The sequence below is a fragment of the Aspergillus homomorphus genome, assembly GCF_003184865.1.
Source record: "Aspergillus homomorphus CBS 101889 unplaced genomic scaffold BO97scaffold_10, whole genome shotgun sequence".
Lineage (NCBI taxonomy): Eukaryota > Fungi > Ascomycota > Eurotiomycetes > Eurotiales > Aspergillaceae > Aspergillus > Aspergillus homomorphus.
In genome coordinates this window covers 3,627-23,998 of record NW_020291896.1, presented here as the reverse complement: position 1 = coordinate 23,998, position 20,372 = coordinate 3,627, and the positions used below count along the sequence as shown (strand labels likewise).

General features: G+C 55.1%; 8 protein-coding genes across 8 annotated transcripts; 4 read left to right on the top strand and 4 right to left on the bottom strand.

Moving 5' to 3' along the window:
- The first annotated feature begins 2,848 nt into the window (after window positions 1-2,848).
- BO97DRAFT_15521 (putative disulfide isomerase) lies at window positions 2,849-4,727 on the top strand. The gene is made up of 2 exons (XM_025690189.1): window positions 2,849-3,859; window positions 3,971-4,727. Exons 1-2 carry the CDS (start codon window positions 3,340-3,342, stop codon window positions 4,540-4,542), a joined length of 1,092 nt encoding a protein of 363 aa, XP_025553111.1. The 5' UTR covers window positions 2,849-3,339; the 3' UTR covers window positions 4,543-4,727.
- A 323-nt stretch (window positions 4,728-5,050) lies between these two features.
- BO97DRAFT_422870 (heat shock factor-binding 1 family protein) lies at window positions 5,051-5,641 on the bottom strand (the record flags this gene model as incomplete). Its single annotated transcript, XM_025696835.1, has 3 exons — window positions 5,051-5,226; window positions 5,311-5,443; window positions 5,573-5,641. 3 exons carry the CDS (start codon window positions 5,639-5,641, stop codon window positions 5,051-5,053), a joined length of 378 nt encoding a protein of 125 aa, XP_025553110.1.
- Window positions 5,642-6,020: 379 nt separating this feature from the next.
- Window positions 6,021-6,601, bottom strand: BO97DRAFT_404364 (cupin domain-containing protein). Its single transcript, XM_025694959.1, has 2 exons — window positions 6,530-6,601; window positions 6,021-6,469 (listed from the first exon to the last, which is right to left on the bottom strand). Exons 1-2 carry the CDS (start codon window positions 6,553-6,555, stop codon window positions 6,067-6,069), a joined length of 429 nt encoding a protein of 142 aa, XP_025553109.1. The 5' UTR covers window positions 6,556-6,601; the 3' UTR covers window positions 6,021-6,066.
- Window positions 6,602-6,760: 159 nt separating this feature from the next.
- BO97DRAFT_15528 (NADP-dependent oxidoreductase) lies at window positions 6,761-8,104 on the top strand. The gene has a single exon (XM_025690191.1). It carries the CDS (start codon window positions 6,967-6,969, stop codon window positions 8,065-8,067), a length of 1,101 nt encoding a protein of 366 aa, XP_025553108.1. The 5' UTR covers window positions 6,761-6,966; the 3' UTR covers window positions 8,068-8,104.
- Window positions 8,105-8,651: 547 nt separating this feature from the next.
- On the top strand, window positions 8,652-10,123 carry BO97DRAFT_441862 (EBP2 family rRNA-processing protein). The gene is made up of 2 exons (XM_025698206.1): window positions 8,652-9,556; window positions 9,641-10,123. The coding sequence occupies exons 1-2, from the start codon at window positions 8,752-8,754 to the stop codon at window positions 9,967-9,969; spliced, it is 1,134 nt and encodes a 377-aa protein (XP_025553107.1). The 5' UTR covers window positions 8,652-8,751; the 3' UTR covers window positions 9,970-10,123.
- Window positions 10,124-10,180: 57 nt separating this feature from the next.
- On the bottom strand, window positions 10,181-12,921 carry BO97DRAFT_387103 (uncharacterized protein). Its single transcript, XM_025693578.1, has 4 exons — window positions 12,460-12,921; window positions 12,106-12,371; window positions 11,768-11,926; window positions 10,181-11,713 (listed from the first exon to the last, which is right to left on the bottom strand). Exons 1-4 carry the CDS (start codon window positions 12,662-12,664, stop codon window positions 10,577-10,579), a joined length of 1,767 nt encoding a protein of 588 aa, XP_025553106.1. The 5' UTR covers window positions 12,665-12,921; the 3' UTR covers window positions 10,181-10,576.
- Window positions 12,922-13,242: 321 nt separating this feature from the next.
- BO97DRAFT_404360 (pseudouridine synthase PUS4) lies at window positions 13,243-14,894 on the top strand. Its single transcript, XM_025694958.1, is given in 3 exon segments — window positions 13,243-13,376; window positions 13,496-14,846; window positions 14,858-14,894. 2 exon segments carry the CDS (start codon window positions 13,304-13,306, stop codon window positions 14,686-14,688), a joined length of 1,266 nt encoding a protein of 421 aa, XP_025553105.1. The 5' UTR covers window positions 13,243-13,303; the 3' UTR covers window positions 14,689-14,846; window positions 14,858-14,894.
- On the bottom strand, window positions 14,865-19,387 carry BO97DRAFT_365506 (putative GPI-anchored cell surface glycoprotein). Its single transcript, XM_025692578.1, has 4 exons — window positions 18,845-19,387; window positions 18,517-18,704; window positions 15,400-18,447; window positions 14,865-15,346 (listed from the first exon to the last, which is right to left on the bottom strand). Exons 1-4 carry the CDS (start codon window positions 18,916-18,918, stop codon window positions 15,300-15,302), a joined length of 3,357 nt encoding a protein of 1,118 aa, XP_025553104.1. The 5' UTR covers window positions 18,919-19,387; the 3' UTR covers window positions 14,865-15,299.
- Window positions 19,388-20,372: the final 985 nt, after the last annotated feature.

Below are 20,372 nucleotides of genomic sequence, written 5' to 3'. Positions count from 1 at the left end.
ATGCCTGATATCGGCTCCCGCGTCTAAGTCCGTGACAGAGCTCCCGCTTTCACCATGCCGAGTGAGTCTGCTGCTCCTGGAGCTCACTCCGAGCTCCCATTCCCCTCCATCATGAGCTAATAATAATCTATGGTCTGTAACAGTCCGTCCGTTGGATGAATGGGCTTCTACCCGTACCCAGTCTCTCCCTCTTGCCTCCCTCAAAGGGGCGGTCATCGGTATCGATGCGTCGCACTACATCTCCCAGCACCTCCTCCACCCCTCTTCCCGCGAGCCCCTCTTGGTCGCCCTGGGCGGATTCCCATTCGCACTGAAAAACAACATCGAAAAGGAGCTGCAGGTCTTTAAGGATCTGGGCGTCGCCTGCGTCTTCGTGTTCAATGGCCTCGAATTCGGCAAAAAGGACCAACGGCCCCACGTACAGCAGGAAGCCGTCCGGGCATTTGAGCAAGCCTGGGACCTCTACGATCAGCAACAGGCTGACCAAGTAGTGGACGCCTTCAGCAGCGCCGGTATGCAGTCATACCTTGACTGGGTTTTGGATATCACATGCGCTGACTCCCGTCTTTCTGGCCAAGGCACCCCCCGCCCGGATTCCCTCTACCGGTTCTTGCAGCGCATTCTGCACCAGAACGGCATCGAATACATCGTCGCTCCCTATAGCGCCGCAGCTCAGGTAAGGACCAATCTGTATGTGTTCCACGTGTTTAATCTCACCACCGGTCACCTCGCATAGCTCGCCTACCTGACCAAAGGCCCCAACCCACTGATTGACGCGGTCTGCGGATCCTCCGAAGCCTTCCTCTTTGATGTTGACAAGTTAATCACGCGAATCGACATTGACCCCGCGCAATTCTTCTGGATCACGAAACAGACCTGCCAGGAGCAGCTGGGCGGATTATCGAACGAACAATTTCTCGATTTCTGCCTTGTGCTGGGATCTACCTTCCTACAAACCTTCCCTATCTTCGAGAACCCCCTCAACCCTGGTAAGGGCGCCATCGTCCGTGATGCCGTCCCTATGTTCAACATTGCCGGACGCAGTGCCCTCACCCTTTGCGCCCAATTCGAGGAGGACCGTCGCATGCAGGAACTTCAATATACAGATCGCTATAAGAGGGCTCTGATGACCGTGAAGCACCACGTCTACATCGATGTAGACGGACGAGTAGGCCCTATGGACCCGGAGAATGTGTCTTCAGATATGCACGAGTTGATTGGCCAACGTTTACCGGAAGAGCTCTACTTCTATCTGTCCAAGGGCGTTCTAGGCTCCGATGTGCCCAACTACCTGACGTCTGGTGAAGTCTCCATTTCCCTGCCTCTGGGTGTTGAGGATACAGAGATCTATCGCCAAGTCGCCGGCACCACCCTCACACCGGTTCGGACTCAGGCGATCTGCTTGTTGTCGCATTCCCTCCATCGTTTCTATCAGACCAAGGATATCAATGTGCGCACCTGGTACGACGAGAAATCCAACTCCACAATCAACCTCAAAACACTTCCTTCCGTCAAGGAAACCATCCAGGCTTGGAAGATCCGCACCGAACAGCTCCCGGAAGGCTTGAAGAAGCTGCAGGTAGGTGCCTGTCCTGCATGTTGACAACCGGAACCCTACTAAATGACGTGTAGACATCTACTGGACGGTTCAAGTTTGCGGTCCTGGCCTTGAAAAACTCCGAATTTAGTTCAAAGACGCTCTCTGCACGAGAAACACAAGTACGTGTCTGCCTGGCCATTTCACGAGCAACAGGAAACTAACCGCGAACAGCTGTTGTCAACGCAAGATGAAATTCTCGCCAACGTATACTGGCGCTTCCTGCAACTCCGCGGCTATATTGATGAGAAGCATCAACTTACGCCATGGGGAGTATGTCTCGAGCAGGCGTTGTCCGCGCTTGACCCGGTCGACACGCTCGAGGAATCCACCTTCCTTGCCATCGAAATGATTCGCTTCGGCCTTCTGAATTCGAAGCAGTGGTTCTCTCATGTCTCGGGTGGTCCCATGAGAGGATCTGGTAAGCAAGTCCCTTCGGAAGAGCCTGAAAAGTGGCTGACTTGACTTCTTTAGATGAGGACAAGAGTTACAACATGCTCGTGTCCCGCGTGGCATGTATCGCCAAGTTACAGCATAAGAGCATTGGGTACTCGGGTCCGTTGAGCAGGCAACTGCTGTGCTACCGTTCATTGATATCGGAAGTACGCTCTACGCTACGCAACCTTATCGAGGTAGTCCTCGCTGGCCTTCTGCTTAGTGGCGACGCAGACCGGGACCGTAAGGACTGGGGCGAGTTGAGCGCCAAGTGAGTAGATTCGGAGATCCCCCTGCAGTAGACTTCTGACATCTTCCCAGGCTCCCATTCATTGATGACAACGACTGCGGTCTTGGAATCGCGGTGCGCACCTACCTTGACGACCTGCCGCTGCAAGCCAATCCTACGTCGCCCGAAGCCAGACAAGAAGTCAAGGCCAAGGGCAAGGAATGGTTCCAGCATAGCGACAGTTTTACTGGCAATCTTGACTTGGCCTTCAAGCTCTGGGATGCGGTAGGTAAACCCCAGAAGATTCATCAACTGTATACTGAACGTCGCATAGGTCTACCGCGCATCGCAGAACGCAGGTCGGGAGTTCAAGGACAGCAAGAAATGGGAAGAGGCAAACCGCTGGCTCGCCGAGCGACGGTGATGAAGAACTGGGATGTGGCCCTAGCTATACGGACACGCAGATCAATAGTAGCCAGTCCATGAACCAGCAACGAACGACATCACGACTAATTGTCGAGTGGCCCGTGAACGGGAGGCACCGAAAGATTCCTATTCCGGTGGTCCGGCGTAGTGGTTCATCTCGTGTAGCTGCTGCAATAATAGCTATCTAGCTCAACTCTGAGACGAAGATGTGGTATGATGTTCTGGTCATTCGTCGGTCCGATGGAGCCGGGACATGGGCTAGTGGCGAAACTAGGTTGAGAGCTTTTCCGTAAAGCCGGTTGACCCTTGCTGGAATACCGAGATGATTAACAATCAGATTAATCATGCATGTTGAATGATTGACTGGTGGTGGTGGTAGTACTTTGTCGTTGCTTAGTGATGAGGAGTGGATTGGGGCAATGAATGATAGTTACCAAGTGTCCTCTTCCGACCCGCTTCGGCCTCCGCAGTCTTTCCGCCGCGGAAGCTCCCCCATCATTAATTATTATTCATAGAAACCGATTCCCCCAATTTGATCACCGTCGGCAGTTGTTCAACCTGCCCTTCCCCCCTCCGCCATTCAATCGTCTCAACACCCCTTATACCTCTCCCATCACCACCCCACACAAAAAGAAAAAGAAATACCACAAAGATGGTCCGCCTCAGCCATCTCGCGAGCTACCTCACCCTGGCAGCCGCCACCGCCACGGCAGCGGTGGTCGACCTGGTCCCCAACAACTTCGACTCGATCGTGCTCAAGTCCGGCAAGCCGGCGCTGGTCGAGTTCTTTGCCCCCTGGTGCGGCCACTGCAAGAACCTCGCCCCGACCTACGAGGAGCTCTCGCAGGCGTTCGCGCACGCCACCGACAAAGTCACCGTCGCCAAGGTGGACGCAGACGAGCACCGCGACCTCGGCCGGAAGTTCGGTGTGCAGGGTTTCCCCACGCTGAAGTGGTTCGACGGCAAGAGCGACACGCCCGAGGATTACAAGGGCGGCCGGGACTTGGAGAGTCTGACGGCGTTCATCACGGAGAAGACGGGTGTGAAGGCTCGCGGCGGCGCGCAGCAGAAGGAGCCGAGTTTCGTGCAGATGTTGACGGATGAGTCGTTTGGCAAGACCGTTGGTGGCGATAAGCATGTGCTTGTGGCGTTCACCGCGCCGTGGTGTGGTCGTGAGTTTTCCCCAGTCTCTTTTTCCTTGGCTTATTGGTTATTTGTTGTGGGGGAGGAGGGTTGGGAGTAAGAGTGACAGAAACGCTAACGGGCGATGGATGGATGGATAGACTGCAAGAGCCTGGCTCCTACCTGGGAGACGCTGGCCAAGGACTTCGCGCGCGAGGCCAACATCGTGATTGCCAAGGTCGACGCCGAGGGTGAGAACAGCAAGGCGACGGCCAAAGCCAACGGCGTGACGGGCTACCCGACCATCAAGTTCTTCCCCAAGGGCTCCAAGGAGGCCTCGGTCTACTCGGGCGCCCGCTCCGAGCAGGCCTTCGTCGATTTCCTGAACGAGCACGCCGGCACCCACCGCGCCGTCGGCGGCGGCCTCGATGCCGCGGCCGGCACCGTCGCCGCCCTCAACAAGCTGATCGCCTCTTCCACCCCGGCCACCCTCGCCGCCGAGCTGAAGAAGGCCGCCGCCGGCCTCGAGGACCAGTACGCCCCCTACTACGTCAAGGTCGCCGACAAGCTGGCCCAGAACGCCGACTACGTCACCAAGGAGCTGGCCCGCTTGGAGAAGATCATCGCCAAGGGTGGCTCTGCCCCCGAGAAGGTCGATGACCTCGTCTCCCGCAGCAATATCCTGCGCCAGTTTGCCTTCGATGAGGCCCGTGAGGAGAAGGATGAGCTGTAGATCAGATATGAGTTATGATTTTTGTGGGTTGAGAGGCGGCTGTTGTTGCTGCTGCTGCTGCTGCGTACGGCATGTGAACTTATCGCCGCTGTGTGTTTTTGTCCATTGGGACTATTGATCCTTGTATGATACCAGGACAGAAGAACAAATGATGAGAATGTGATTCTAGCATATACCTGAAGCAAAAATAAAAAGGGACACAAACCTAAAACAAGAAAAGGAACGGCATGCTCAAATCCAAGCTGCAATGCAAGTTGTAAACGGGGTATCTCAACGACCGAAACCGACAGACTGTAAAAACCACATCCCGTGCTGTACACATCACTCCAAACGATCCAACCCGCCCACTTCCAACCCTCAAATATCACCATGGATATCCCCTCCCCCTTCCCAATAAATCGCCCAAAACGCAACACAACGCACCCCGCAAAACCCCAAGGACCAAAAACCCAAGGATATATCTATCCATCTATCCAAACCCCAAAATCAATACACGTAGTGATATCATTCACATCCCGGGACTCGGACTCCGCGCCCCTTGGTCCCCGGCCCCTCCACTCCCAGCAGACACGCTCCCCGCGCCTGCGCCTGTCCCTGTCCCCGTGCCCTCAGGGGAAGCCGTCGGCCCATCCATCAGCGCCAGCGACGCTTCCAGCTCGTCTAGTCGGCGCGCCATGTCGTCCACTACCGGTAGAGGCTACGTTAGTGTTTGCGTTGCTTTGGGGGGGAGATTGTGTTTGTGCTTTGGGTTTTGTGGTCGATACATACACTTCGCAAAAATATCCCTGGACACGCCGTCGAATTTATGCTGGAGTTGGTCTAGTAGGTCGTCGACTGCGGCATTGAGTTCGGATTGGATGCTCGAGGGAGGTGTTGTTGTGGGGTGTTCTTGGTTTTCGAGCTTTTGGCTGGGGTTAGTACCTGGGGTTGTGCTCGAGGGGGGCGTCTTTGGCTTGGAGGGTGTGTGGTATGTTTATGCTTATGCTCTTGTGTTGTAAGGGGAGGGGAGGATTGTTGGGATAGGACGCACCGTTGTTGCTGGTTGTGCTGGTGGGGGTGGAGGTGGTGGTGGGCTGAGGGATTTGGTTGCGTCGGTCATTTTGGTTTGTTTTGTTGTTGGTGTCGGTTTTCAAGCTGTGGGTTGTGCTTGTGGTTGTGGTGGTTGTAGAGGTTGGTTGATCGGTCGGTCGTGGACTAGGAGTCGTTTCCAGTTGGGACAAGTTGGGATGAAACGGGGATCGATAAGCTGCCGCTGCGGCGATGGGTCGGACGTGCCCGCTTTCCCGATCCTTCGCTGGGTTGGGCTGGACACGTGTGGTTGAGATGGAGAGAATACAGAAGTGGATTATAGGCAAGTCTAGTATAGTAATACTCAGGGGTATCCTAGTGAGGGTAGATTGAATGTTCCATTCAAAAGACTAATGCAGGTGAGGTAAATCATTGACAGTCCACAGTGCTAGACAAGCATTATACCGCAAAGGGACTAGCGTGGAGCTGTCTATACTATAAAGTACTCTCCGTACACTAGGCAGCCTCAGTCTTCATCTTCTGCGCAACAATCTCCCGATACTCCTCATCAATCTGCACCAGCACCCCCGGCCCCTCCCGCTCCAGCGTCTCCGTATCCAGAACAAAGTTCACAAAGAATGCCGCCGGCTCCGTTTGGCTGGCGTTGGCGCTGATCCGATGATGGCACCCGGGCGCCTCATACCACGACCCGCCCTGCTCGATCACCCGCATCGGGTCGTCGTTCATCTTGTTCAGCACGGAGCCCTTGATCACGTAGGCTGAGACCGAGGCTCCGCCGTGCCGATGAGGAGGCGTGGCGCCCGCGGGGGGATATTCGACCAGCAGACCTACGATGGTCTTGCCGGGGCAGTTGACCAGCTTATACTGGTAGGCGATGGTGGTGGTTGCCAGGGGGCGGCTTGCTCTGTGTCAGCTGTGTTGTCCATGCCAGGATCGTTGTATAGACGGGCAGACGTACCTGGGGTCGTAGGTTGGTTCTTCCATGGCGGGTTAGGGATGAGAAGTTCGGTGGGTATACTGCAGTTGTTGGGTATGAGTTATAGATTGACTCGTTGACGGTGCGGACGGTGCGCCTCTTTTATCATTGTGCAGTCCAGTGTGGTCTGAGTCGGAGATCACGGATTTGGGAGACTGCATTACGCTCATGTTTCTCAACATCCCAACAGCTCGGGCACAGTTCAATGCTTCCGGTTACTCAAAGTGAGGGGGTCTCGTGTCCGGGTATCCGATGGATAGCCTATTCGGGAAACGGGATACTCGACCGGACCGCATCCGTGGACTGCACCCCAGAGACAGAGATGTATAAACCACATCTGCAGTCATTGCAACTAAACCTCACCTTATTAAGCATCGGTACCATCATCCAGAGGCTTTCATCCGCAAGAACCCGCCACAATGCAAGCAATCCGACTCCATCCAGCGTCCCCGTCCCCCACAACAACACCATACTCCCCCTCCAACCCAGCACCACCCTCCGCCCTCCACCTCGATACCAATATCCCGATCCCCAAGCCCTCAAAACCAGATGAGCTCGTCATCCGCGTCAAAGCCACAACCGTCGTGCGCGACATGCTCACCTGGCCAGAGACCTACAGCCATGAGTACGCCATCCCAGGCAACGACGTCGCGGGCATCGTGACGGCGGTCTTCGACGAGCAGACCAGCGACCTAAAACCCGGCGACGAGGTCTTCGGCATGACGCACCCGGACCGCGCCGGCGCCTGGGCCGAGTACGCGCTCGTCCGCGCGCCCGACGAGGTCGCGCGCAAACCCGCCGCGCTGAGCTGGGAGCAGGCGGCGGCGCTGCCGCTCAGCGCGCTGACGGCGTACGAGGCGCTGTTCGTGCACGCTGGTCTCACGGCGCCTTTTCCGGAGGCTGCGGCTGCTAGCCGCTTGAAGAAGAAGAAGAAGAAGAAGAAGGAGGAGGAGGAGGAGGAGGCTCAAGCCCCCGCGCACAAGCATCCGCATCGCCGGCTCTTGATCACCGGTGCTGCGGGCGCCGTCGGCGTTCATCTCGTGCAGCTCGCGGCTGCCGTCAAAGGGCTGCATGTCGTGGCGGCCTCCAGCTCGAATGCGCGGAACGCGGAGTTCCTGCTTGGTCTGGGCGCGGATGAGGCCGTCGAGTACGCGGAGCTGGGTGGTGTTCGGCATGCGGAGTTCGATGTCGTTGTTGATGCGGTGGGTGGTGAGGTGTTGGCGCGCTGCTGGGAGTATGTGAGGGCTGATGGCCCCGGCGTGCTTGTCTCCGTGGACTCCGCTAGCTATGACTTTGTGCAGAGGCATACTGAGCGTGGCATACGGAAGGACGGCGTCCGTGCTCTGTTCTTCATTGTCCAGGGTAGTGGCACCGCGTTGCGCTATTTGGCTGAGCTGGCGGAGCGGGGACTGCTGCTTTCTCTGGTGAATTGTGTATTTCCCTTTGAGAGGGTGCAGGAGGCGTATGAGCTTGCGAGTGGGCGGTATACGGGTCGCGGCAAGGTTGTCCTTACGAATTGAGGGTGCGACGTTGTGGTCTAAGCTGTGTCAGTTGGGAGTTGGGATGGGCTGGTCGGTTATGGTGGTTGGACGGTCTATGTATGTGGAGCTTTATCCTGCAGATTGTTTGTTCTATAGTCACGAATTGCCCAAGAGGTCAGATTGAGACGCCCCAAGGGTATAATATCCTTTAGCGAGTATGCATAGTTCGGAGTTATTACTGAATAGACAATGTTTCTGAATGACCGATCGAATGAAGTATACAGACTGAATAGATAGACATATTATTTACAACTCCATTCTCCATTTCAAGTAGTATGCAAGGTATAGTACCTGCCGAAGCAGCTTAGAAAACACAAATCCAGAGCGAACATTTACCAAGGTATACAAGCAAGCAAGCCCCATACTCCAACCAAATCCAACCCTTCTGCCTCAGGCCAACCGATATCTAAGGCTTCAATCCTCACCGCCCAGGCACCCAGGCCACCAATCCTCCCCTGCCCCACTCACAAAGTCTCTCCCACGACACTAACCCAATAAAGTCTAGTCAGCCCCGTCCAAAAAATTTCCCGCCGAAAGATTGCTTGAGCAGAGGTTCGGGATCGAAGGGATTCTTTTTAACAACAACAACTCACTTAACTCTTTTCTTGGTGGTGCTGTCATTTCAGTACCGGTTCTCGAATTGATACATTAACAGAATCTACAATGCCGAAGAGAAGCAAATTGCTGCAGGCTCTGGACGAGCACCGCGGCCGGGATTACGATGCCGAGAAGCAGAAGAAGCTTGTGAGGGCGGCGAAGAAGAAGAAGGCGGCGAAGGGAGGGGAGGAGGATGTGAAGGAGAAGGAGCAGGAGGAATTGAAGAAGAAGATTGAGGAGGTTGAGGAGGAAGACGAGGAAGACGAAGAATCCGACGCCGAAGAGCAAGACGCCTCCGCCGACGCAGACGCCGCCTCCGCCGCCTCCGATGACGACGACGACGACGACGAAGAAGAAGAAGAATCCGACATCCCGCTCAGCGATCTGGAGGACGACGAGCGCGAAGACGTAGTGACGCACCAGCGGCTGACGATCAACAACTCGGCGGCGATCAGCGCGTCGTTGAAGCGCATCTCGTTCCTCACGCCCTCGACCCTCTTCTCGGAGCACAACTCGCTCGTGTCGCAGGAGCCCATCGATGTGCCGGACCCCAACGACGACCTGGCCCGCGAGCTGGCCTTCTACAAGGTGTGCCAGGCGGCGGCGACCTCGGCGCGCGGCCTCCTCAAGAAGGAAGGTATCCCCTTCACGCGACCCGGCGATTACTTCGCGGAGATGGTCAAGACGGACGAGCACATGGATAAGATCAAGAAGAAGCTGTTCGATGAGGCCGCCGCCAAGAAGGCTGCCGCTGAGGCACGCAAGCAGCGCGACCTCAAGAAGTTCGGCAAGCAGGTTCAGGTCGCTAAGTTGCAGCAGCGCGCTAAGGAGAAGCGTGAGACCTTGGAGAAGATCAATGATTTGAAGAAGAGTTTGTCCCCCACCCCCTTTTTCCCCTTGACCCTTTTATCATATGGGAAGGCACTCGGCTAATTTTCTTGCTTCACTACTGCAGAGCGCAAGGCTGATACCTCCGGCGAGGCCGACAACGCCAACGAGATGTTCGACATCGCCATCGATGACGCCCAGCCCAATAACCGGAAGCGCGCCTTCGGCTCCGACGGCACCTCCAACGCTAAGCGCCAGAAGAAGAACGAGAAGTACGGCTTTGGCGGCAAGAAGCGCTTCTCCAAGAGCGGTGATGCCGTCTCCAGTGGTGATATGCGCGATTTCTCCGTTCGGAAGATGAAGGGCGGCCCCAAGAGAGGCGGCGGCGGCGGCGGTGGTGGTGGCGCGAAGAGACCTGGTAAGAGCAGGAGAGCTGCTGCTAAGGGTCGCGCTTGATCTCTCTTTCTTTGGTTTTCTTTCTCTTTTTTACTAGCTTTGCTCGGATACCGGAAGAGGTCGTTTGGGTTCTATTCATAAAAAGCAATTGTTCCATTTTTTTTAAACCCCTAGACGCCATGATTGTGTTTGTGGTCTAGGTTATGAGACCTGTGTATACTTTGAATTAATCCATGGTTATGGTTGGATGGCATTGATGAGATTGCTATTCCTTATGTGTAGGTGTAGGTGCTAAAACTTGGTATCTCATTGTGGTATCATATCGTCATACTATGGAAGCAACCTATCCATTATCCTCGTGGACCCATTGAATCCAGCCTCGGGCTTGCTGGGCCTCACATCCCCTGCGTCTTCAGACACGCCGGAAATGGACGGGAACTCTGCGCCATCGAGGCTGAAATCCTCAAATAGGTCGTTGTTCTGTGTCACTCGGGGACACACGAGAAACCGGCAGTTCCACCGTAAATGCATGTCTAGCCTTTCATAGTTTCTTAGGCGACTGGCCATGATGACACTGACTGGACTACCAGCCATACTTCCCATGGTCATCGTCATCGTCATCGTCAATTCATGTGGGTATCTTGATTCATCGTTCTATGCTTGCCAGTCAAGTTCCTAGCGCGTCGAAAGCACCATTAATCGCGCCTTCCATACCTGCCAGCCCGGCGCCGTCACCTCCTGCCATTTCCCGGATACGGTTGAGGAGATTATCGACTGGAAGACCGATATTGAGGCGCTGTTCCGCAAAGACCAGATCAAGCTTCGCCTTCGCATCATCCGCGTGAGCCAACGAATGATCCTCGATCAGCTGCTTGCCGCGTTTCGTACTGCACTTGTACACGATCTTGCCGCAGCCTCGGACAGGGCACGTCCAGATATCCGACTGTACGTCCTCGCCATTTGCACCATCTACTTCTGGTTCTTCGTGATGCGATTCGGCATCAGCCACCGACACGGATGTATTCCGACTCTGCAGGATCTCCTGGAGCGCTGTCTTTTGCACGGAAGGAGCTGCGGACTCCGAGTCAGAAAGTATTGACCGCGTCCTACGCTTAGCGCGGGTTGACAGTGGATCGCGAACGAGATCGTGCCCGCGCACCTTGCTGGGCGTCTCAAAATCGTCCATAGCGTCTGCATTGGCATCGGACTCCTCGTCCGTGTCTGCGGCCGCATTACGCGTGCGTTTGCCCGTTCGTTTCGTGGCCACCGTACTCTTGGGTCGTAAAACGGACTTGAGGACTCGGCGTCTGCGCAAGCGCGGAAGGTCTTCTTGATCGCTGTCCTCGGGGGAAGATGCCTCGTTTTCCAGCATACGAGGACGCAGAGGGGTAAGCGCCTCCTGCGACGCCCCATCATGTTGCTTGGCAGCGGCCTTCAGCTCGCGATATATCACCTTCCTAGACCAGTCGAATGAATAAGTTTTCGCCTCGTCCATCAGCTCGAGAACGATTTCCGCGCTCGACGTTATCCGGCCGTGCGCATATTCGTCGTCCTCGATCTCGAATCGACTGACCAGAGTGGATGCAACGAGGTCAAGGTTTAACAGGCGCTTCGCCAAGTATCCCTCTTCCTTGAGGTCAAGTATTACCTGGTAAATAGAGTTTGCGTCGGCTTTCGTCAGCCCCGACGACTCAACCACCCGGAGTTTTTCGTCCTCGGTCTTCCCGGGGGTACTCTCCTCTTCCTCATCAGATTCAACCTCTTTCACGCCTTCAATTTGCGCCCTGATCAGCTCATAGTCTTCCTATTTCTGGTGATTAGCCGCCCGATGTGGAAGAAAAGAAAATTCCAAACATACCGGAAACTTCTCGCTGAGGTGGACGAGAATAGGTGTCGTGCACCACTGTACATTCTCCTCCCCTTTCAACATCCGTGACAGCAAGAAGTTATGATGCTTGTAGAACACCTCGGCAGAATCATCGGCATCCTCGCAGATCCCATGCGTGTGGCTGACATACTGTTTAGGCAAAGGGCAGTGAGCCGAGACGTTAGCAATCTGCAACATCCAATCGCTGTGCATCCCGAACACGCACGCGCGCCAGCCACGCTTTGTGCTCCCTGTCTCAGGGCTTGTCTTTCTTTTTCTCCCCCTTCAAGATTTAATGATTTTAAGGGTAAGGGAATCTTAACACTCACCTCCTCACACAGGTACTCGACAGTGGGACCCTTGAACCTCCCTCTCCCCCTCTTCCGTTTATGACGGTCCGCCAAAAAATACAGTAGATCGATCGCCTCGACCACTTCATTAAACATGGGTTTATACCCTTTGGCCGGGGAGATGGAGAACCACCCCGCCCGCCCCGCGACCCAGAACCCGACTTCCCCGTCATTATGTTGGCCGTAGGCGTAGTGCGTGACATTGTCGAGGACAATGCGTTTGGTGAGATATTCCGGATCCAGCACTAAGACCCAGAGACATGATGTCAGTCTTGTAGAACCCAAGGAAGCAGAATCTCTAACGTAATCGATGCGGGGAAGGGACCAACGGACCCAAGGACTCCTGTTCTTCCTCCACTTCATCCAAGCACCCCGTCACCTGGACAGGGTTGTCCGGTGAAGCTGTGAGCAAATTGGCATAGCGGGATTTGCCTGGTACTAAGACGCGGACCTCGGACAGGCTGAACTCCTCCCAGTCGTTCTCGTCGGTGAGGGCCGGGTCACGGGCGGCGAGGACGTTGTCTTCGCGCGAGGTCATGTCTCCGGTGTTGGTGGGGGGAGCATATTGTTATCTGCGAAACGGGTGTTGTAGTTGGGAATTGGGGAGATGGTTTAGGTTGAATCGGGGGTGGGTAAACAGTCTGATAGAGAATTGTTCTAGCTCGTTGGCGATCGATGAAGAGAGAGAAGCGGCTGAGGGAAGGAGAACAGCGAGATAAACGCAAGACGCTTATAATTGGGAACAACCGACAAGAAAAATCAGAGGGGAGAAAGAAGCTGAGAAGAGGAGGAGGAAGGAGCTGAGAAGAGGAGGAGGAGCTGAGAGAGTACCAGAACAGAGAGTGAGTGAGGGAGGGAGATCCGAAGAATTACGTACCAAAACACACGATTGTGCGGAATAGAGGCAAAAGATTCCACGTAATTACGACCGCATGACGACAGGTCTACTTTACTTACTTCCTGGTTGGGCGGTGAGAGGGCACATGGGACGGCCTGGCCGGTTCTGCTGCTTTGGACCGCTCGACTGACCGTCTAGACCCCGTCCGGCAGAATGCGAGGTCGGAAACCGAAATTTAGTTTTGGTTTTATGTCAATTCCACTCACTCTCCGACCGTCGCGCGATTGAATAGCTTGAGAATCAAGCCCCTCCATCCTTTCGGTTTCTGTTGGATCATAGATGGGTTGGCGACTGGGTGCTCGACTCTTCCGCCGCAGCATGTCGGGAGAAAAGATCTACGAGGGCGTTTTCGGTATGTATCTCACCTCGTCCATTTACACAATTCCAACCTGGACCCTTCCTACTCCGCACCTCTCCTCACTCAATCAAACATTGCCCCTCATACTAACCGCTAATTCTCCAACGGTACAGCCGTCAACAAACCCCAAGGCGTAACCTCCGCCGACGTCCTCCGCCACCTGCAAACGCACTTCCGACCAAGCGCGCTCTTCGCGCCCTGGCTCCGCGATGAGCAACAGCGCCGCGCCAACGAGAACAACAACCAACGGCGGCGCCGCCGCACGCAGCGCCTAGACGTGAAGCTCGGCCACGGCGGCACGCTCGACCCGCTGGCGACGGGCGTGCTGGTCGCGGGCGTCGGCAAGGGCACCAAACACCTCGGCTCGTTCCTGGGCTGCACCAAGACCTACGAGACCGTCGTGCTCTTCGGCGCCGAAACCGACACCTACGATGTGTTGGGCAAAGTCGTCCGTCGCGCGCCTTACGAGCACATCACCCGCGAGGCCGTCGAGGCCGCCCTCGCTCGCTTCCGCGGGAAGATCATGCAGCGGCCCCCCATTTACTCTGCGTTGCGGATTAATGGGAAGCGGCTCTATGAGTATGCGCGTGAGGGCGTCGAGCCGCCTGTTGAGATTCAGGAGAGGCCTGTTGAGGTCTCGGATTTGAGGGTCCTGGAGTGGTTTGAGCCTGGGTCTCATGAGTGGAAGTGGCCTGAGGTTGAGGCGGAGGGTGAGGAGAAGGTTGTTGCCGAGAAGTTGTTGCGGAAGGAGGATGAGGTTTTGGCGGCTGCTGGGTCCAAGGTGGAGGGTGCTGGGGAGGTGCCCGGTGAGGCGTCGGCGAAGCGCAAGGATCCGCCTTCTCCTTCTTCTTCGCCGTTGGCGGAAGCTGAGAGTGCTAAGGCTGAGGAGGATGCTGGCGCTGCGGAGCAGGAAGCTGGCGCTCCCGCAGCCAAGAAGGTGAAGGTCTCCGAGGACGGAGAAGCCGTGTCTGCCGCGCAGGCGGAGGAGGCGCCGGCGGCAATGGCGACGAGCACCCCCGAGACGAAAGAGGAAGCCCCTGCTCGCCCCCAGCCGGCCGCCGTCAAGATCACCATGACCGTCTCGTCCGGCTTCTACGTCCGCTCTTTGGCGCACGATCTGGGCAAGGCCGTCGGCAGCTGCGCCCTCATGACCTCCCTCGTCCGCTGTCGCCAGGCTGGCTTCGAGCTCGAACCCGAGAAGGTGCTCGAGTACAAGGATCTCGAGGCCGGCGAAGACGTCTGGGGTCCCAAGATGAAGCGGTTCCTGGAGGACTGGGAGAAGAAGAGAGTCGCCGGGCAAGTTTGAAAAGATTTGCCGAGAAAGAAGAAAGAAGAATGCCGCTGAAGAAGAGGGCAAGCAAGGAAACTATCTGATACAATCTTGCACTTCGGGATCTGGCGTTTAATGGAAGGGATGAATGATTTGTTCTTGTATTCATAAACCTCAATTTGGCCTGGCCGCAGAAAATCAACTTCTGCAGAGTGAAAAAGCTAAGCGTACATAGAGCCGAAGATATAATATTTTGACGGTCACAAAGACTTCATGTCATATGCAAGCGATGCAACCGTCCCAACGCCCAGACCTACTCGAAGTCTTCCATCAAGGGCATGCGAGTCAACGGGGCCCAGTTACATCATTACTGACAAAGATTTCAACCGGTCCGAGAATATTGACCGTACACACAAAAGCGACTAGGATTACACATTGTCCATAACATCCAGTCTGGAGGAGAAGTAAAGAGGGTGAAGATCGAGATGATTAAACAGGTACAGAACAACAGCTGGTAAACAAAATAGTCCATTTTAGAGGGGTATACCGCTGAAAACACCGGGTAACAAGATATAGAAAGATGGCGCAGGAGTATGCATGGTTAGGCGATGAGCGAGGATGCAAATGTTCTATAGGATGACAAGGAACTATTGAGCGAGCGTTTGCCCATAAGTGCGGTGAGCATCAACCAGTGCTATTGCTATGTTAGCCAGTAAATTCTTTAGCGATTGAGAGGCGATGACTTACTCTGAAGAACAAAAGACTGGCCATTCCTCGATTCGCAAGCACATTGAAGTGTGTTGCCGTCGTTGAAATCCAGGAGGATACTGTTGGGAAGCTCCTGACGATCTTCATCCGGCAAGCAAGGTGTCCGGAACTCAGTCAAATGGTATCGCTTGACCATGTTGCGGTTGCTCGAGTCAAGATTGCCAGGTGTCAGGACCAAATATCCCTTGTCATCGATGCGAACAAAGCGGCGCTTCCATAGTAGAGTATCAGGGAATTGAACGTTGACCTCGCCAATGTCAATTGCCTGGGGCGCTTCGCCGGCAGTTTCCGACTTGTCTTCACAGGCAGTTTTCTCCTCCTTCACCATTGGACTTAGAGCAGCCATGACGTTTTTGCGGGAGTTGGAGGTGAACGAGGACATTCGGCGGATAAGCCGGGAGGTGCGGGACGCCTTCTTCTCTTCAGGAGACGAGGGTAGATCGATCGGAGAGGTTGCCTCAATAGCTTCCTCGTTCTTCAGGGTAGAAGTATGAGACGATCTGCTCTCAGGACGGGGGTCCGACGCAGCGGCAGACTGCTGTTCTGGACTCTCTAAAGCCGTGGGCACATCGGGCTCCTCCGGCGGTGTGACCACCGGTTCTTTTGAAAGACTCGGTGGAATAGGGAAATCAGGAATGGAATTATGCTCGACAGTCAGGGGACTAGCCAAGAGGTTGAGCGAGCCTGGCTCGGAGGGATCGGAGGGCGCCTCCGTTCCCGTGGCGGGACGCTCACGAACTATGCGAGCGGTCACGGAGACCGAGCTAGCGCTACGCGTGAGCCCAGGACCAGCCTGAGATACAGGACGCCTTAGGCTGGCTGTGCGAGAGAAAGATTCAGGGTAGAAAGAAACGGGTCTCGATATGGTCGATGCGTCCGAATAACCCTTCCGTAGGGTCTCGAAGGAAGGAGCGGCCAAGGTCTGGCCAGCGGTAGAGGTGGTTTCACGGGTGTTGGAAAACTTCTCCAAAGCCTTGATGCGCTTTGAGATGCCAGACGATACATTGATCTTCTTGGCCACCAGGACGGGGTTGTTGCTGTCCCCCGCATCGGCGTACGACGTCGACACCGACCGACCCATGGGTAAGGCCTGCATCTCGGGGGGTTGATGTCCAATAGCGCTGGGATTGGAAACGGCACGGGAGTTCCTCCACGCGTCAGGCGAGGTGTTGCCGTTGCTTGTGTTCGAGTATCCGGGGGAGAGGGGGGAGATGCCGACCGAGATCGGCTTGGCCTCTTCCACGGTGGCACTTTTTAGTTCTTCCATGAAAGAATCGTCAGAGAGAAGGTTCTCGTCATCAGAGTAGTCTGGAGTAGGTACTTGAATGGGTTCAAGGTAAGGTTTGCGTTTCTCCTTTCGAGTAGTACTGTGCTGTCGCTCCACATTCGAGGATTCAGGGGTCAGGTCATGCTGCGGCGCGGTAGAATGAGGCACGGGGATCGACGGCGAGTCGGGGAAAGGAGTTGGGCGTGAAATGAAAGAGGGAGAATCGGGCCGGGGAATTGACTTGGATTGAAGAGCCTGAATTGAATCCGATGATGTCGAATTGACCTCTTGTACCTCTTGTTCGCCAGGAACAAGAGGTTCGTTGTCTGCTGTTTGGGGTGGCGAGGGGCCAACAATTTCTTCCTTCGGAGCTTTTCCAGAATCGTTCTCTGGTGGGACGTGGAATACGGCGCTAGACGTGCAGGGGCCACCCGTAGACTCCCCGTCGTCGGACGCGGCCAAGGCCTCTTCCAAAGCGTGTGTTTCAGATTCCGACAGCTGGCAGGATTCAGTAGTTGCCGCAATCTGGCTGCCGTCACTCGATGCCTCCGATCCGGGTTGTGACGCTTTTTGAGGATCAGGGGTCACCGTGTCAGCCTCCTGCATGGCCAGCTCGGGTTTTGTCAGACTGGGGACTGCAGGGCGCCCTGCCTCCTTTTGTAATTTTCCAGGAGGCATGGTTCCTGAAGTTTCAGATAGGGGCTTGTTGCCGGGTTCCGACACTGGTACCGGCTCATCCTTGTCCCAGTGATGCTTGGGTTCTTCAGGGAGCTGGTAATTGGTATTCTCCTTATTTTCGGTCGGATCCGGTTTCATTGCCCCTTTTCCTCCAGTAGCTTCGATTTTCTTTTCTTCTCTTGCTTTCTTCGCCATTTGAGTTTTTCGCATCTGAAGTGCTTTCATCAACCGTTCCCTTTCATGAGACGCCCCCGATGACAACGCACTCAAAGACTTGGCGCCCGGAGAAAGCTTGGGTCTGGATACAGGCGCCGACAACGGAGGCACCAGCAGCGGTGGTACGGAAGGCACTTTAACGGATGCGGATGTGCTGCTGCCCCCCTGAGACCGCGGACGCGAAGGGCTAGGGTTGGCCTTTCGCAAGGCCGACGACCGAACACCAGCGGGTAACGATGCTACCGGCCGCTTGTCAGCAGTCCGCGACAGATTTCCTGCAGTGCGAGGCCGCCCGCTTCCGTCCAATGAGGGCCGCGGACCAAGCTTGACTTTGGGTACATATCCCACCGCACGTTCGAGCTCCTTGATGGATGGCCGAGTCGATTGTGAGGATTTGCGCGATTCAGAAGCAGCCTGAGAAGCGTCCTCCTGGAAGGTTCTAATGGAGGGAGCGCGTTCCGAAGTGGCTACTGACGGCGACCGATCTCTACCTGGAAGGCTTTCCAGGGTCGTCACACTCGACTCAGGACCAATGGGCGACTGTTGCACACTGGATACCGTGGAAGGAGGAACCACCGTGGCCTCGGAAATCTGACTGTAGGCTCTTTGTCGCATCTCACTCATCGGAGGCAATGCTGGAGGGGTGTCCTTGTCTACAGGCTGTTCTTCTGCATCCTCCGCTATCTCCATCAGTTTGCGACGGCGGAGGGAGCTGCACGAGGAGGTAATCGAGCCGGAAGCCGTATGTAGCAAGCATGCGGATGACAGGGCACTTTCAGTGAGCTCCGATGGTTGTGACACGGAGAAGACGGTATCGTGTGGGGAGAATTTGTCTAATATGGACTGGAATTGGACCGTCGTTCGCGCTGGATGGTTGGATGGTTGCGTCAGTGTGAAGGCAGATCAAGGACGAAGGACTGAACAAGGCGGCGCACCTTGAAGAAGCCGAGACATGCCTTCGGGCAAGTAGCTGAGTACCACCTTCCGCCGGCGGTACTGGAGGAAGCCATAGAGTGGTGACGTCTCTTCATAGCTCTCGATTGCATTGCGCACATCAGGAACCCCGCCTGTCCCTCGCTCGAGGAGAGCGACCTCATCCCTTGATACATACCGAAGCAGAAACCTAAATGACGAGAGTCATGCGCATGAGCTCCTGTTCGTGCGATTGGATCGGATGTGAACACCCCTGCGACCGGGGAAACAGCGGCGCAGGGGATGGATGAAGTAGAGTAGTAGTAGTAGTCGGAGGAGAGGGAAACTCACCATCCGCCGGCCTCGGTCAGGGCTGTTTGGTAGGCTTCGATAACGGTGGGATGATCGAGCCCATTGAGCGACATGACGGGAGCCGCATTGGACACCAATGGCCTGGTCCGGAAGGGATCACAGCGTGCGGTGTTGTATAAGTAATTTTAGAAAAGGAAAAGTGTAAGGCGAAAGTGGGTGTGGGTGGAGGCGGAAAGAGGAGAGGGGGAGGGGAAAAACAACGACAATTTGACAATAACAAGAAGCGACCGTCGGAGAGGATGTGGTGGGAGGAGGAAGAGGAGGAGGAGGAGGAGGAGGAGGAGGAACAACAAGTGAACGTTCTAGATAGGGAAGGCCGGGGATCCGATCATTAGAACGGGTCTGTCTCCTCTTCTTCGATTTCCACTCAGTCTTCAAGGTTAAGACGGGGGCCACTAGGCTAGGAAAGGGAGAAATTAACAGTCAATTAATTGAATTAATTCCCCTCTCAGCAAAGCAACTGACTCTAAAGAAGTGTCTCTGGTCTCTCGGAGACTCAGACACCCTCTCTCTGTCTCTCTCTCTCATCCACGCCGAACGAACCTCTCAGGAGTTCAGGGGCTGATCTTTTTAGTGGGTTGACCTCCACTTGGGAATTGCCGATAGGGAGAAGTTAGTTCTTAGTTAGTTGGTCCTTCTCCTCTGCTGCTGCTGCTGCTGCTGCTGTCCGTCCCCACGTTTCTGGTTCAGAGTTCCAAACGAACCCAGTCCAGTCTCTTTCTTGGCCGGTTCACAAGGTGACTGCAAATGCGTCGGGCAAGGATCCAACTTGACTCGATTTCGAGTCCCAAAAGAGTCTGTCGGATTGAGAATAATTCCAGGCTCAATTCCGTTCAACCCCTCAGGCACCGAACCTTTTTACTAAACTTAGTGCTGGAAAACTGGAGTCTCTCCGGGCGAATGGGAATACTTCATTACTTGATTTAAATGGATCCTTCCACCAATTCCATAAGCACAATATCAGGCCACTCTGCTGGAATCATGCGTCATTAAGCCAAATCCTAACTATCTTATCCGCAGAGAAAGGGTCAGGGACAGGACCAGGGGAGAAAACGAGAGGTACGGCTGATCTGCAGGTCCTCGAATCCGAACGGTGACAGACAGGGTTGGGTGAGGTGGGACAAATCATCGAGCCGACGCTGCAGGGAATCGCTCAAACAAATCAACTGCAAGGCACGACCTCGATGATGCATTTCATCAGAGATAATCGCGCTAAACCATTCTTTGGCACCGGGACGATCCCCGAAAGGTTGCCAAAGTCGACATCTTTCCTTGATCCCGAAGTATGCCATCCCTTGGCTCGCCTTCAAGGTTGTGCAAGACAGATTCCTTATTGGGGAGAGAGTGGTCTAGAATCCTGCTTGGAATCCCGAAGTATCTCACCAGCAACCCCAAAACATGAAGATTCAACAGCATCATGCTGATCTTGGAATCATTCACTGAACTGGGGTACTTGTCATCGCCCGGCCCAAATCGTCGACTGTGCCGTTGTCGATCCTGGTTCGAA

Bases quoted from the DNA above. Each gene is read 5' to 3' on its own strand.
- BO97DRAFT_15521 (XM_025690189.1), top strand. From the start codon at position 3,340: ATGGTCCGCCTCAGCCATCTCGCGAGCTACCTCACCCTGGCAGCCGCC. The intron at 3,860-3,970 runs GTGAGTTTTCCC...ATGGATGGATAG, and splicing joins CACCGCGCCGTGGTGTGGTC to ACTGCAAGAGCCTGGCTCCT.
- BO97DRAFT_404364 (XM_025694959.1), bottom strand. From the start codon at position 6,555: ATGGAAGAACCAACCTACGACCCCAG. The intron at 6,470-6,529 runs GTACGTCTGCCC...ACACAGAGCAAG, and splicing joins GAACCAACCTACGACCCCAG to CCGCCCCCTGGCAACCACCA.
- BO97DRAFT_15528 (XM_025690191.1), top strand. From the start codon at position 6,967: ATGCAAGCAATCCGACTCCATCCAGCGTCCCCGTCCCCCACAACAACA.
- BO97DRAFT_441862 (XM_025698206.1), top strand. From the start codon at position 8,752: ATGCCGAAGAGAAGCAAATTGCTGCAGGCTCTGGACGAGCACCGCGGC. The intron at 9,557-9,640 runs GTTTGTCCCCCA...TCACTACTGCAG, and splicing joins GATCAATGATTTGAAGAAGA to AGCGCAAGGCTGATACCTCC.
- BO97DRAFT_387103 (XM_025693578.1), bottom strand. From the start codon at position 12,664: ATGACCTCGCGCGAAGACAACGTCCTCGCCGCCCGTGACCCGGCCCTC. The intron at 11,927-12,105 runs GTGAGTGTTAAG...TTGCCTAAACAG, and splicing joins TCGAGTACCTGTGTGAGGAG to TATGTCAGCCACACGCATGG. The intron at 11,714-11,767 runs GTATGTTTGGAA...CACCAGAAATAG, and splicing joins ACCTCAGCGAGAAGTTTCCG to GAAGACTATGAGCTGATCAG.
- BO97DRAFT_404360 (XM_025694958.1), top strand. From the start codon at position 13,304: ATGGGTTGGCGACTGGGTGCTCGACTCTTCCGCCGCAGCATGTCGGGA. The intron at 13,377-13,495 runs GTATGTATCTCA...CCAACGGTACAG, and splicing joins GATCTACGAGGGCGTTTTCG to CCGTCAACAAACCCCAAGGC.
- BO97DRAFT_365506 (XM_025692578.1), bottom strand. From the start codon at position 18,918: ATGTCGCTCAATGGGCTCGATCATCCCACCGTTATCGAAGCCTACCAA. The intron at 18,705-18,844 runs GTGAGTTTCCCT...CTCGTCATTTAG, and splicing joins CTGACCGAGGCCGGCGGATG to GTTTCTGCTTCGGTATGTAT. The intron at 15,347-15,399 runs GTAAGTCATCGC...ACATAGCAATAG, and splicing joins CCAGTCTTTTGTTCTTCAGA to CACTGGTTGATGCTCACCGC.